Source organism: Lepidochelys kempii, chromosome 21 (genome assembly GCF_965140265.1).
Source record: "Lepidochelys kempii isolate rLepKem1 chromosome 21, rLepKem1.hap2, whole genome shotgun sequence".
Taxonomy (NCBI): domain Eukaryota; kingdom Metazoa; phylum Chordata; order Testudines; family Cheloniidae; genus Lepidochelys; species Lepidochelys kempii.
In genome coordinates, this window is record NC_133276.1 from 1,405,888 (window position 1) to 1,421,611 (window position 15,724).

General features: G+C 44.4%; 1 protein-coding gene across 7 annotated transcripts in view; it reads left to right on the forward strand.

Moving 5' to 3' along the window:
- Positions 1 to 2,487: 2,487 nt before the first annotated feature.
- Positions 2,488 to 15,724, forward strand: part of PHTF1 (putative homeodomain transcription factor 1) — a 31,918-nt gene continuing 18,681 nt past the window's right edge. Inside the window, exons 1-11 of one of the 7 annotated variants that reach the window (XM_073319478.1) lie at positions 2,488 to 2,694; positions 3,373 to 3,448; positions 4,995 to 5,051; positions 6,273 to 6,342; positions 7,316 to 7,474; positions 9,358 to 9,520; positions 10,863 to 11,003; positions 11,847 to 12,006; positions 12,923 to 13,096; positions 13,181 to 13,258; positions 14,679 to 14,888. In XM_073319478.1, the coding sequence (XP_073175579.1) occupies positions 3,404 to 3,448; positions 4,995 to 5,051; positions 6,273 to 6,342; positions 7,316 to 7,474; positions 9,358 to 9,520; positions 10,863 to 11,003; positions 11,847 to 12,006; positions 12,923 to 13,096; positions 13,181 to 13,258; positions 14,679 to 14,888 (1,257 nt within the window). In that variant the 5' untranslated portion in view covers positions 2,488 to 2,694; positions 3,373 to 3,403. Of the gene's footprint in view, positions 2,695 to 2,950; positions 2,970 to 3,191; positions 3,449 to 4,994; positions 5,052 to 6,272; positions 6,343 to 7,315; positions 7,475 to 9,357; positions 9,521 to 10,862; positions 11,004 to 11,846; positions 12,007 to 12,922; positions 13,097 to 13,180; positions 13,259 to 14,678; positions 14,889 to 15,724 lie in introns of those variants that run through there. The other 6 variants (XM_073319479.1, XR_012155784.1, XM_073319480.1 and 3 more) reach the window with 6 other exon arrangements.

The window sequence follows — 15,724 nt, forward strand, 5'->3', positions numbered from 1 at the left end:
ATAGTTTCCTCCTGAGAGCCGCTTGTGGATCGTTTGACATGCTGAAAATGTATTTTGCAAATACGGTGACTGGCAGTTAAATTCAAATAAGTATGGTTTGCCCAAGATTCTTGGACTTTTATCAGAGTAGCCATTTTTTGCTGGAGTTACAAACACTGAGAGCCATAAGTGACAGGCAATGCTAGACCAGTAGCTTAAAAACACTGAAAAAGGCATGAAAAAGCTATGCACTATTAAACTGAAGGTCATAATTAAAAATACAATATTGTTCAGGGTTAAGCTGCTGAAATGACAAGTAATGACTTGAACTTCACAGTGAACATCCTCCTAAAAATTTAACAAACCAGTGTTTCTCTTTTTTCCCCCCCCTCAGAAAATCCGTCCCTATTGGATCTAAATTACTTGAAAGAGCATGTTCATGCTAATAACTCTCTCTCTGCTGTTTGGAGAAAGTTAAGTTCACCTTATGCAGCATTTAAAAAAAACAAACCTTAGTGACTTGACTGAATTAAGTTTTATCCCCAAACTACTTTTCAGAGTGCTAAACTGTTAGAATGATGGAGGAAAGTGAGAAATTGACATTAGCTGATAGAACTGTACCTATATGAAAACACAAGTGATTAAACTAATTTAATGAAGGGGAATTTTGAATGTTTTTAAAAGGGTTTCTGGCATATGTACAAGTTTAAACAATACACATCGTATATAACAAATGCTAACTAAAAGTAGGTATAAAAATTCTAGAATCTAGTTTGTCCTACATTTTTGGCTGCTATCTTTTGAGGATTTTTTAAACCTATTTAAAGACTATTTTTGTATTTCATGGTTTCTATAACGCTTGTATTTTCTTAATTAGCAAAATCTTGGCTGAAAATGGGATGCTTACTTTTACAACCATACAGCATTTTGACCGTGCTTGTAAACTATGTAAAGCGTCTGAGATCCAGACAAGAAGATCGAGCTATTTCTAGAGATGGAACACTTTGGCTAATGGCTATAGTAACCTCAAATGGCTTAGTCAAGCAGTTCTCAAAGTGGGTCGCCACCCCATTTTAATGGGGTCACCAGGGCTGGCTTAGAGTTGCTGGGGCCCAGAGCCAAAGCCTGAGCTCTACCTCCTGGGGCTGAAGCCCAAGGGCTCCAACCCTGGGCGACAGGGCTCAGGTAACAGGCCCCCTGCCTGGGGCTGAAGCCTTTGGGCTTTGGCTTTGCCCCCCGCCCCCAGGCAGTGGGGTTCAGGCTTCAGTCCCCTCTTCTGGGGTCATGTAATTTTTTTTTTTGTCAGAAAGGGGTCGCAGTGCTATGAAGTTTGAGAATCCCTGGCTTAGTCAGTTTGCTGTTATGTATTACTAGGCATGTCATATTTTCATAGAAGTTCTGAATGATGGTCACAAATTTCTGAGGGATCACACAGTGGCATAGCAACTTCCATAAAACTTCTATCCACTGTATCAACCACTTTTTGGAAATCTGTAACATTCCAATAAAGTAGTGACTGCCCTTTGATTGACAGTTCTATGGTGATACATAAGGTTGCTATTTGATCTATACATGATTTCTCCCATCTGAACCTTGCCTGTTCTTGTCATAACCTTGAATCTACCCCTTTCTTTATTCTGTTTAGAATATGTGAAAATACTTTACGTGGGCTAGACAGCAACTGAATGCCCCTCCAGGTTTTACTTTGACTGAGGTCTCCTTTCTTTGGCAGCTTTGCTATATGATTCTTTTGTTTTAATTACTGAGCTACTGTATATGCAAGGTCCAGCTTATACAACACCTACCTGTGCCCAATTTAGATCTGATCTTTAATCACTTTTTGTAGGAGTAGCGTGGTATAAGTTGCTTGCCATTTCAGAACAATTTTTGCTACCACGAAGGCTCATCTTCCTGTTCAACTCAGTGCCTTACACAACATAAAACAAAAGCTCTGGAGGAAATCAGAAGTAAGAAGCTTATAGCTGAGGCATGATTTTCTGTTTGCTACTCTTGAGGAGGGCACTGTGCCTGCGGCCCTGGTTCGGAACCAGGGCTCGCCCTCCGGGAAAATCCTCTCCAGGGGCGGATTAATCACTGGGCCCACGGGGCCAAGGCAATCGGGGGGACCCTCGACGGGTGCTCCTGCTGTGGGGGGTGCCGGAGCACCGGATGGGGGGGACGGGCCTGCAGGCTTAAGGGGTGGGGAGGGGCCCCCACTTGCTGTGGCCCAGGGCCCACACCCCGAATCCGCCTCTGACCCTGACTCCGGCAGCGTGCACTCCGGTGGCTGGAGGGCACAGTGTCCTGCACTCACCGCACGGCTTGCGGCCCAAGGAGAAGCAGGGACATGGCCACGCCCACGGGGGGGCCGAGCTGGAGCCGGCGGGCGGCGCAGGGGATCGGCGGGGCCGGGCGCGGTCCCGGCTCCCCCCGGTCAGCTGTTCTCAGCGCCCCGGCGCGTGCGCGCGCCCAGGGGCCGGGCCCAGCGGGGGGGGCCGGGGGGGCGCTGCCCGCGCGCCGGGTACGTGCTCGGGGGCGGGGCGCGCAGCGCCGGCCGGGACATAAGTAGCGGCGCGGGGGCCCGCTTGAGGCCCCGCCCCGCCCCGCCTGAAGGAATAACGGCCGCCGGCCCCTCGCGGCGGGCGCGGCTGAGGCACTGCGGCCCCGGGGCGATGGTGCTGGGGGCTGCGGCCGCCCCGCCCGCCCGCCGCGCCGGTGAGTCGGGCCGGGCGCCGGCGGCGCTCTGGGGAGACAGCCTGGGTCGGCGTTCGGCTGGCGCTGCCTGCGGCCGAGCGCGTTCGGTGACTCGGCTCGACGGCCGCTGCGGGCCGTGGGGGAGCCAGGCAGAGCCAGTCGAGAGCCGTTTTCCCAATCCGGGCTCGCGCGCTGTCCCTCGCCTCGCTCCGCAGGCTGCCGTCTCCATGGTGACGCTCAGCCGCAGCGGGAGGGCGCCGGGCTGCGCGTGGGGCGAGGCCGGAGCTGGGCTGGGGGTGAGGGGGGCCGCGAGGGGGGCAGACTGGAGCCGGACCTGCCCTTGAGAGGCGGGGCTGGGAGGTGATGGGAGGGGCAGGAGCGGGGGCTGGGGGGGCGAGCGGTTGGCCGGGGAGGAGGCGAGGGGGGCGGCGGGGGGGCGAGCGGTTGTGGCGGGCGAGCGGTTGGCGGGGGGTTGGGCGAGGGCGGGGCGGGGAGCAAAGGTCATTCCCACCCCTCGGGCGCACGGCTCTGTCCCGCGGGACGGGAGGCCGCTGGGCGCGGCCTCGGAGCTGGGCTCTGCCCGCCTCGGAGATGGCTCCGGCGCCGGGTGCAGCCGCGTCCCGGCCCGCCCGGCCAGTTCCTCTCCGCGCGGCGGGACCCGGCGTGTGTGAGGCAGCGCGCTGCCTTGTTCCCTTCTAGGTCACTCGTTGGGCGCGGGCCGGGGAGCCACATGGCCGCACGTGGCAGAGATGCCATCGCCTGGTACCAAAAGAAGGTCAGTCGTAGGGCGAAGAGCGCCCGTCTGGCAGCCCTGCAGTTTGCAACCCCCCCTTTGCTCTTCCCGGTGCTGAGCGAGAGCGTCCGTCTCTGCCCCAGCTTTGCTAGGAGAGGGAGCTTGGCCAAATCACTGGCGCTCCCTTTGTCTCATCGTCTCAGCCCGTAAACGGGGGATGGGGGACACCTGTCTCCCTGTGGTGGTTGTGACTATTAATGTTTGTTTATAATAGCACAAGGCATGCTTGTTTTGTTGAATGTTTCCAGCTCCCAGATATCTTGAAAAAAAATACTGCGTTTGCAGCATTGTTTTTTAAATTTTACACTGTGCACAACGACATTTTGCTTTAAGTTATTTTAAAGTGATATTTGAGCTACAAAATACATACGTCAATGCAGTGGTTCTCCAACTTTTGTACTGGTGCCCACTTTCACATAGCAAGCCTCTGAATGCGACCCCCCTTACTAATTAAAAGCATTAATATATTTAACACCCTTATAAATGCTGGAGGCAAAGCAGGGTTTGGGGTGGAGGCTGACAGCTTCTGACCTCCCCATGTAATAACCTGGTGACTCCCTGAGGGGTCCCAACCCCCAGTCTGGGAACCCCTGCTTTAATGTATAATGGTCTCTAATCTTTTCTTTGTGGTTTTTTGGGCAGGGTTGATTGAAATTGTTTTGATTTAAACTAGTGAATTATTTTAATCATTTAATTTAAGAAGGAAGTCTTGATTTTTCAGTAATTTATTTTAATTGTTTTGTAATTCTTTACCTTTCAATGTTTACTTGCAACTAAATATAACCATTAAATAGAAATAAAGTTACATATGCTACATTTGGTGCTTCTCTTTGCAAGCCAGGAGGCTAGGCTACATCTATACATGTTCATTTAAGCTGTTATATAGTTTACCTTGTTTACCAGATTTATTTTGAATTGTGATTAGTGACAAGCTCTATTTGATCAGAAATTGTTCATGCACAAAACATTTAAATTGTTTTTAGTTAAAACTAATTTGTTGGGTACTAATTTTTTAATCAAAATAGATTTTGAATTTATAACTAGCTGAGTTAAAGTATTTGAACTGATTGTAGTTCAGGATTTTATAACTAGTGTATCTCCTTCTCTCACACCTAGGAAAACAAGCTTTCCTGCTTTTTCAATTCCCAGCTGGTTTCTTAATTTCAAATGAATTAGTCAAGTCATTAAACTGAACTTGAACTAGAACTGAAATGAAGAAAATCTATCTGCCTGCAGAAGAGCCTGCTGCTGTCAAAAGCTGGTTTAGCACTTGGACCGGTTAGCCAGTGATTTTCAGCAGTTCAGTAGTGATTTTAAAAAATTTGGAAGGAAATATGTACTAAATATTTTTATATTTGTCACTTTAATAGACTGGTAATTTTAGGTCTTAACATAGGTTGTCATTTCAAATTTAACTTTAAGTTTACCTGTATTAAATTTAAAAAAAATCAGGTTGTTAAATCAAATTTTATCAACCCTGTTTTGGTTTGTTGTAAATTAAAGGGTTGTGATGTGAATTTTTTTCCAGATTGGAGCCTATGACCAACAGATATGGGAAAAGTCTATAGAGCAGACTGAGATGAAGGTAATTTTTTCATTTAAGTTGTCCTTTAATTTGCTCTTTGTCCCATGCCATTTATTGGCTCCCTGTGATGTGGCTGTACCAGTTCTGCTTCATGCAAATCCCAGAAGACCAGCAATGAAAGGCGCTGCAGGCCCTAGGTGTACTTAGGGTACAGTAGTTTGTCTTTGAGAAAAATCAATCTGAATGTTATTTTATACACTACCAAAAGTGCTAGGTATTTTATAGAACAAATGAAAAGACCTAGTCCCTGCCCTGAAGAACTGAGAGTCTATTTTCAGATATTACTCAATGACTAGTGGTAAGCGTTGGTGTCTATGCAGGCTACTACCACAGCTCTAATTTAACAAATTCCTTTATTAAATCCAAAAGCTGAATGGAATGTATCCTGTTTCTCTAAATATGCCTAATAAATAAGCAATTTGTTACATCCAAACAGTAACAAAACATTTATAAGCGTTTGATCAAGATACTTACAAACTGGCTAAACCCAGGGCTGCTTAGACCCATATTGGTCAGCTCCAACTTGGTCAGGCAGGTATTAGCAATGAACACTTAGTTTATTTTTTATACCCTTTAACAAGTGATGTCATTGCCAATCTGCCCTCCTGCAACAACCCTCCTGCTTGTGAATTTGGATCTTTCCAAGAGCTCACTGCCCAAGCCTTCCATTTGTTAGGGGTTTCCAGCTTTGGTAATTCCTTACCAGTAATCCTGTTACAGCTCCCATCTGAGCTCAGGTCTCTCCACTGGGTCTCCTGAAGCTCTCTCAAGTAACTTCTGCCAGCTCTTCCATGCTGCTCTGGTCTCTGAGTCTCAGGCAGCTCTTACCCATGCTTCCTGTATCTGGCTTGTCCTATCTCCTTTCTAGGGCTCAGGTGTCCTCTTTTAAGATTAACTGGGAGTCAGCTGACCAATCACAGGTGCACTGGCCTCTTTCCTGTTTACCCCCAGTAAATGGAAATAGTGGCTCTAACTGTGGTTCCTGCAGGGCACAGCTCTTGTTTCAAAATAAATATGAAGTAAGAGCTAAAATAAACAAATATAACTAGGATCTTTGACTAATAAACTTGTCTCCAGAAGAGCACTAGGAGTACTGAATGAGGTTCCTGATGTTAGCACTGGAGATCATCATGGTTTCTGGAGAGATCAGAATAAAGGAAATGCAGACAGTCTTTCGTATTCACAACAAAAATTAATAATCCTTTGTTTTTAAATTTGCAGGGCTTCAAAAACAAACCCAAAAAAAAGGGCCACATACAGCCTGACCTGATAGATGTTGACTTAATCAGAGGTAGGTATCCTTTGAATAATAGAGGTTGTATCAAATGCCCCCAGGTTAAATGTGACATACACTTCTGCTTTATGCAATGGTGGGAGGAGGAATGTCTTACTTTTACCTAGGTCTGACATAATTTAATACTATTGTTTGGTTTCTGAAAGAGGAGCTATTTAGATCATGAGTCAGCAGTGCTAGAAGTTAGCATTAGGGGACCCAGAAGGCCCAGAGTGTGACACCTGGCAGAGGGACTAGAGGCTTGCTGGAACCACAGCATGATCAGCTAAGGGCTGAGGTTGTAGAGAATGTCTTCAGGGGGGTGGTGGTGAAGGGTGGTCATTGTGGGTTTGCGTTGTGGATGACAGCTTACGTAAAATAGGTAGTTGGGAATGGGCAAGTGGGCTAAGAGGAGGAGAAGGGGCTCATATGATTTTGGATTGAAGGAACTGGTGAGTGGCTGACGTTTCAGTTTTTTCCCTTTTCAAATTATACTGCATTTTAGAGGGAGTTTGGCCTTGACTAGGGAAGAAGTTTATAAGTAAGGCGAAGATTTTATCAGTTATACTTAGTGAAAGTCATGGGCAATAACCAAAAATTCATGGAAGCCTGTGACCTGTCCCTGATTTTTGGGGACAAAATGGGGAGGGAGGTGGGTCCAGCACCCACTGCTGCTGGGGCTCCAGTGGTGGCTGAGAGTGCAGGGTTTCCCCTGCAGCTGGCAGCAACTTGGAGCTGTGGGGTCTGCACTTGGTGGCTGGGAGCTGTGGGGTCCTCCCACAATAGCAGCTGGGAGTTGCAGGAGAGCCTCTGCTGGCTGACAGCTCCATCCCTGCTGCCTCAGGGCTGAAGGAAAAATGTCAGGGAGGTCTCTAGAAGTCATGGATTCTGTGATTTCCATGAACTCTGTTACAAAACCTTAGCCTTAGTTACGAGTAAAGCATTAGCTATAACTCCCATTTGAAGTACCTATACATTGTTTATTTTCAAGGCTCCACATTTGCCAAAGCCAAGCCTGAAATCCCGTGGACGTCACTAACTAGAAAGGGGATTGTGCGGGTTGTGTTTTTTCCATTATTCAGCCGTTGGTGGATACAGGTTACATCCCAGCGTATTTTTATGTGGCTTTTGGTGCTTTACCTCATGCAAGGTAAGCATTGGAGGGTGCTGTGCCATAATCTTTTATTTGTGGTTATAAAAAACAAGATATTCTTCTTGTTCACTAATGCCATTTGCAATGGTAAGGAGGCAACTCTGAAGTGTTTGAGCATTATCTGCAGACACTGCACAGCTTTCCATGCAGCATGCTTCTTGGGTTCCACCTTCTGACTTACCATAAGGGTGCTTAAATGACTTACATTGATTCAGCAAAAGGGAGGAAGGATGGTCTTGTGATTGAAGCAGTTTACCAGGGCTCATATAATTGAGAGAGATCTGGGTTAAATTCCTGTCCAGTACTTCCTGTGTAACCTTGGACAAGTCATTTAATCCAGTGGCTCTCCACCTTTCCAGACTACTGTACCCCTTTCAGGAGGCTGATTTGTCTTGTGTACCCCAAGTGTCACCTCACTTAAACTACTTACCAAATCAGACATACATAAATGTTACAGCACACTATTACTGAAAAATTGCTCACTTTTACGATATACTTATGAAATAAATCAATTAGAATATAAATACTGTACTTTTCTATGTATGGTACATAGAGCAGGATAAACAAGTCATCTGTATGAAATTTTAGTTTGTAGTGATTTACCTAGTGCTTTTTATGTAGTCTGTTGTAAAACTAGGCAAATATCTAGATGAGTTGATGTACCCCCTGGAAGACCTCTTCAGTCTGCTTCGGTTCACATGTGTTAATGAATTTAGCCCCCTTTTACAGATGAGGAAGTTGTCTTGTGTGTGGGGTGGGGGAAGGAAGGGAAGAGCAGCATTGTATAGGCATCTAGGTAAGAAGGGATTAGCATTTCCAATACATTCTGTTGAAGCTGCTGAGGGCACCATAGTTCAGGCAACTTTAGTTTGTACTAAAAGATACGTTCTAGCTTAGTGGTTCTCAAACTTTAGTATTGGTGACCCCTTTCAGATAGCAAGCCTGAGTGACCCCACCCTTATAAATTAAAAGCGCTTTAAAATATATTCAACACAATTATAAATTCTGGAGGCAAAGGAGGATTTGGGGTGGAGGCTGACATCTTGTGACCTCCCCATGTAATAACCTCGTGACCCCCCTGTCCCAACCCCCAGTGTGAGAAGCCCTGTTCTGGCTCAACCAGAAGGTGTGGGTTTGATGCAGGAATCACTGGGTGAAATTCTCTGGCCTGTTACACCCAGGAGATTAGATGATCATAATGGTCCCTTTTGGCCTTAAAACATCTGAATTTAAGCAGCCTTTTACTGTTGTCCTGGTCCCTGTGGATTTTTTCCATGCAGTTCCAGGAATATTTGACATCTGGTCCTTCATGCTGGGATTGGTCTCCCCTTGCCTCCTTTTGAGATGATCTTCCAGGCTAGAAATGAGACCACAGGGTGGGGGAAACCTGCTTTGCCACCGCACATGCTAGATCTGTTCTGTGGAGAAATTGCCTACTCCACCCTTCTTTGCCAAAGAACCGAGTTAGCGAAGGTACTGTATATCCTGACGTGCAACTCCCCTTTGTATCAGTCCAGCTTCTGTAATAGTCATTTCTTGAACTGAGCTGGAACTGTATCCTCTGAAGATTGTAAATGGCTTTCATAGACCACATTCTGATAGAGGAAAGTAATTTTTGACACACACTTTTGATCCTTTTTGTGGTTCTGTTTTCTGTTGTGATATACTTACAAATCACATTGCAAAGAAAGAAGGAATTTCAGAGAAGTAGTACAAGGGTCACATAACAAGATGAGGGTGGAGTTAATATCTGCAAAAGCTTTTAAAGTGAACAAAATTAATCATTGGGACAATAATAAAAACTGAGACATGCCCCTTTCACCCTTAGGTAGGAAATTCCCAGTGTAGCTTTTGCATTTGATCCAATTTTTCCTTTTCAGTTATAGCAGTCATGTTGTATTTCATGATACCTGTTGCAAGTGCAAGTGAAATCATTGGACCAATGTGCCTTATGCTACTGATGGGAACTGTTCACTGTCAGATTGTGTCCACCCAGATCAACAAACCCCCAGGAACCAATGGAGGCAGCAGCAGGAGGAGGAGGTGAGATGAAACAGCGCACTAATTGCGTGCATTTGTAGGACTCAGAGTAATACGATACATTATCTTACTGCAGTGGTTCCCAAACTTTTAACAACCAGTGAACCCCTTTCACTAAAATGTCAAGTCTCACGAACCCCCTTCTAAAAATGAATATTTCCTGGGATTTTCTCCTTTACACGTTCCTCCTACACAAGCATTCAGGTCTTGAGCAGTCCAGGCAAACAACGCATATTACAACAAAGCTTAAACTTGTTCTTCATAATAATTTTAAAAATAATACTAGCTGCCTATTTCATTTTAAAAACAGCAAAAAAAATTGACCTCCCTTTCCATTTCTTATAAGGAGTCTTGAAGTTTAAATCTCCTCAGTGTGATAGATATGCTTGCTTTGATCCGCTTAGCTCTTGGAAGTCCAGGGGCTCCAGGCTGCTGGCCCCGTGCTACCTGGGGTCCCTAGGGACAGCTTTGTCTGCCATTCGGGAATTTTTTCCCCGAGAACCCCCTAACACTTTGCAAACCCGCAGGGGTTCACGAACCTCAGTTTGGGAACCACTACCTTACTGGATAAAGGTCTCGTTTGCTGCTGTTTTAAGTAAATATCTTATGTGACTGTAAAATGCAGGGATATGATATGTACCATATGCTTGATTGTGGATAGCCCACCTTCTTTTCCCCTTTCACAGCTTTCATAAGTGCTATCACTCTGTCAGGAAGTCCGGCCACGTTACATCCCTTTTATTCTATGCTTTGTAGTTGGACTGTTTTTCTCATGGAACCTAGATGGTCCAGTTTCTTTCTGTGGCCAGTGGTGTGTGTTCCACAAATGACATCACGCTTATGGCCTTGGGAGCTTGACCAGTGTTTTACACTTGCATTAAGGGAGTGGTTTCTCACACACCTTCAGAGGGGGCAAAGGATGACGTGCCTCTGAGGGCTGTTTCTTGCCCTTATTTTGTTGTATGGGAGACATTGCAGCTCTTTTTATTTAATTTAAAATGGCCCAATGTCAGTCTCAGTGCAGCCTTCTTGCTGAGAGAGAGGCTGTAACTACTACCCTTATGACATTTCCACAGAGACTGTTTTTCCATATGTTTATCTTGTATAATTTTCCACTTAAATCCTTTGTGGTACTAGTGTGTATTCTCCCCCTGGGGACATAAGCATAATTCCAGCTGATGCTAGTAAAAATTACCTGTGCATATTGAGGGGGATTGACCCCAGTCTCTGCATGACTCATTTGACAGAGCAGCTAGAGTGGTGTATGGATTTGGTACGTGATTTTTAGGGTATAAAGATGCTTTGTTGCAAATTAAATTCTCTCCACACTCTGTTTTTTAAATAGAAAATTCCGCAAACCTATGGGTGGTGATGGGAGCAGAGATGCTGGCAGCTGGTCTTCCTCTGACAAAGCCAATAAAGGAGATAAACATTTGGAACCTACATCCATTATCAACAGTTTGTTTGGCCTGCTCTTCCGCAGGAGGTGTGTATGCTGCACCAGGAGGGTGTGTGTGTTTGTAATGGTAGTGTACGAACAGTTGAACATTCAGAAAACAGACAGAACGCTTATGAAGTCACACATTCCAAAGCTGCACAAGTTACAGCTGCTCTTAAATGAAACCCAAGGAACACTGCCACCGGAGGAAGTCTGTCGTCTTAGGAGTCCATATATTTGTCCTTATTCTGGATAGGGGATCATTTTTGGTAGCCTGTTTTAGAAACACAATTGTGCGGTGTTAGAGGCTCTCTCCAGCTGGTGTGAGTGACCCTCCTAAGCATAGGTACTCCACTTCCCCTTAGGTCCCATATTTAGTTACTTTGCCTTGCTCAGTTAAGTCAATTTACCCTTTGTTTAACCTGATCAGATAATTTTTTAAAGTATTTTTTAAGACATAATGAAAATCAGGGAAAAGGAAGATGCACTATTTGGGTTCATCCCTCCTATCCCCACTCCCAGCTGAGTTTTTGTTTATCTGGAAACTTACTCTTCTGATTGTTAACCTCTGATCTAAGCTGTCAGCTTTTGTTACTATTTAAAAAGGTACCTAGTTTCTCCTTTAACTACTTTTTTTACTTAATTACTCCTGAATCCTGCCTTCCCCCTGGATTTAGAATCTGTAGGAAACTTGGGAGCTGGCATTCGACAATGGAGTAGGTTTGTTCCCTCTGAGACAGGGCTGTGAAGTGCCTGAAATTGAGAATTCTGTAGCCTCTCAGCTATTGCTTAATGCTGCACCAGGCAGGCAAGTGACAGAGTAAATTTACATTATCCTTTCAAGAGCTTTGCTCTGAAGTCAGACCATTCTGTTGCGTTTTGATTCCCCAGGTTAAGGAGGGTGAAATTGGTAGCTGATAAAGGGACTGAAACAGAAAGTGGTGTGAGCTCTGTGTATAGTGGCATTAAGCACAGACTTTCCAGATCCGAATATAGGCTGCTGCATTTCAAAGAGAGAGACAGACTTTCAGATGGGGAGAAGAGTCATCGGGTAAGATTGAGTCCTTTCTGCATTGATTCTTCAGTCATGACTGACTTGGTGCTGGCACCTTAATGTCAGATGTAAATATAAACTCCATTTTAACTTACAATAAAACACAAATATGGTAAATATGGAAACCTGTGGGAAGAATAAAGGAGGCCTCCTTATACTGAAAATGCTTGTTTATTTGGATGGTGTGATTATGGAAATCCATTGCTGATTTAAAAGCGAATAGAATTCAAAATTCTACCATGTAAAACATCTGCCCTGCAAACAATTCAGTGCATTGCCCTTCTGTTGGGAGATGATTCAGATTCACCTGATGGAATTTTTGTATGTGACTTTAAAAAACAGTCTTGTTTTATCTATGTAAGCACTAAAGTGAAGGGCTTTGGGATTGGTGAGTCACTTAGACAAGAACATGTGAAGGAAACAGCATTGCTCCCAAAGTCTCTAATACATGAAGGAGGCATTCGGGGAGGGAATAGACTTGGTTGATGGGGGCACAGCTTTCATGACAACAGTCACGTCTTATGCCCAGGGTTACACACAGACTTGTGGATGTTGCTGGCCTTTGAGGCATCAGGCTATGGAAATGAAGGGGGAGGAGACCAGGAATTGAATTATCTCCTTTTCTGTTTTAGTTGCTGGAGAGGTTGGATGTTTCTCCCCCTCTTTCAACTGCTGCAGTGAGACAGGCCTGGCCCATCAATTGCAGAACTTGTGTGATTCTTTGACTCCTCATTCTGCTTGTACTTGTAGATGTAATTTCTCTCTCATTGGCTAAGGTGTTAGACTAGAATTCACACTGTTGGTAACCACAACATTGCAATGGTAATACTGGCCAGATACTCCGCTTGATGCAGATCTGCTTAGTTTTATTAGCCCATCTTCTAGTTTGTTTAGATGGTTGCTTTTCTTCCAGGATGGCTGCACACATATGGGTGGTGTTTCTGATGAGCTGTCAAGTGAGGAGGATGCTGAAGCCATGGCGCAGAGGATTTTGTTACGCAGAAGTGTAGAAGGGGCCTCCAGTGACAATAGCTATGAAGACAAGAATAGGAAACCTCTTACTACTTCAAACCAGTCGGTTTCAGAGGTAGCTCTGTTGGATTACCTTAAGATTCCACAAAGTTTACTGTTACTGGCTGTCAACTAACTTTTCCTTTTTTATTTATGACAGGTCAATCAAGCCATTAAAGGTACCAGAGAGTCCGATAGTGTGGTAGAATCCGAACTAGACTCAACAGCCTTTAGTCAGGTAGGGGTTATAAAATACCAGAGACCTTTGCATCATTTAAGGTGGGCAGAGTGGTACATCTGTTCTATTCAGGTTTTTATACAGTGCTCATCACTGTAGTATCTGAATGACTTCCAGTAGTGCATTGAGCATGTGACTACACATCACTTGTTCTCTCTCCCTCTGCCCAGAGGGATAAGTGTGTGCAGTGATGTCTTATTTTGATAGTTTTTGTTAAATATACCTGTTGCTATGTGTTGCACTTGGAACAGAAAGTGGTGAGGTTTGTGATGGTCCTTAGCTCCTTGCGGAGTTAGTTTCACAGTCTTGGACCAGCTTCTGAGAAGGTTCTGTGTTCCACAGACAGACTTAACTTATTGTTCACAGTTCCAGAGGAGCGAAGCTGTCGATCAGTCTTCATTTCAGAGCTTTAAGCAGTCTTCTAGGGATCCTGGGCTGTCACACTCAATGCTATCTTGGTTTTCCACTCGTTATTCCCCTGTTGATACTTTTATACAGCCCTGTCTTATGGTCAGATCTGCAAAAAACTAAATTGTGAGCATTCATATATGACACAATACTCCCTGCTTGTGGATCATAATAGAATACAGCACAAAAGAAGTGTGTGAGATTAGTTTCCAATGTGAAGTGCTTTCATTTGACCCCATTGTCTACTGGCTGCATAGTCTGAAAGGCATAGTGGTTGCTGCAGTACCAAGGGAGACAGGCTAAATGTGTTTTAGACAACTGGCCAATAACCATTCGGAATTACCACCAGGCAGACTCCGTGGCCCTCAACTGTGTATTTGGGATTATAGTATTTCCAGGTTGTAAAGCAGGGAAGAATTTAGATGAAGATTGTGTTCTCCAGGTAAGAGTTGATTTTTTTTTAATGAGCTTTGTAACTGACACCATTTTAAAAACTCCAATTTTTGTATCTTTTCAGTGCTTTGAATTTTGGACTTTTCATTCAGTTTATGAAATTCTACTGGCAGCAGCAGCATGCTCAGAGGCCTCTAATCACTATTCATTAGAGACTTGGCTGTTGGGAGGATAACATTGTACTGGAGTAAACATCAGGCATCATTCTAAAAATTTTATTTTTCATAGAAATCAAGAAATAAGTCTCCTCTCCAGCTGTATAAATTCTCACTAAACTCTGTCCCACAATGAGGACTAAAATGTGTTCTAAATTCTGGTTCCATTTTCCTGGCCTTCAGAGTTTTCATGAAATTAGCATGTTATTCTGAAGGTGGGAAAACATTAATAGTTTGTTGCTGTAAGTTCATGTTGCAAAAGCATCCCTGTGTAGAAATGCCCTTTCTGTTCTAGCTTGTCAGCGTGGCTTGAGAACATATTACTTGAAGATTAAAAGCTGATTTCTGTACTTGAAGGCTCCGTATGGAAGTTTACAAAAGTAACTTCTCCTTTTCCTTTAAAGGAATCAAGGTCTTGTTTTAGCGGTGGGTCCCAGAGCTGCAGTGTGTCTCGGAGAGATTCTGAAAGCAGCCGCCATGACTCTGAGACAGAGGACATGCTCTGGGATGACCTGCTTCATGGGCCTGAGTGCCGTTCTTCCTACACCAGTGACAGCGAGGAAGGGAATGTAAAAGGAAGTAAACGGGACCTGAAAGAGGATGTTTTCCAACAGGTCTGTTCAACCACTTGCAATAAAAGAGGAGCCTATGAAATATTTTTCTTTTGATGTAGCTTGTACCCTCTAAAATAACACAGGAGGTAAATTCTGTAGTTGTAACTTGTGCAAACACCTTGCTAGAAGTTTCCTTTGCCAGGTCAAAAGGAATAAAAAAGCCATGGCCTAGTGTCTGTTTCCTCTGAGGATGGACACAGTTTAGCAGATGGACATTTCTGTAAAATTCAATGATGAGCATAGATAATTATCTTGCTTAGGATTTATAAAAAGTTACCATCAGTACCTAGACTCTGGTTGGCTGTCTTAGTTAAATATGAACGTAAAAATAAATGATGGCTGCGTTGGACAGGATGCAGGAATGCTCTGGCATATAGACTTGAACGCTGATTCTATGTAGCAAAACTATCCCGATGGAAATAGTGTGGAAATTCAGGATCCCAGCAATGCTTGCTACGAAAGCATCAACATAGCCTCTAAAACTTAAGTGGGAAGATACTATTTATATTCTCCTAGTTCAGGGGAGTGCATATGCACTAATCATAGCTTATCACTCTTTGGATCTAGCATTTCAGTCTTCAGTGCCTGTAATATCCCTTTATTAGTAGTAATAGCAGCCAGAGTGACTGTGAAATGCTGAGGGAGATAGAGGCCACAAAAATAATAATGAGGGCTTTCAAGTACCCCCATATTGACTGGGTACATGTTACCTCAGGATGGGATGCAGAGATAAAGTTTCTTGACACCTTAAATGACAGCTTCTTCGAGCAGCTAGTCCTGGAACCTACAAGAGGAGAGGCAATTCTTGATTTAGTCCTAAGTGGAGCACAGGATCT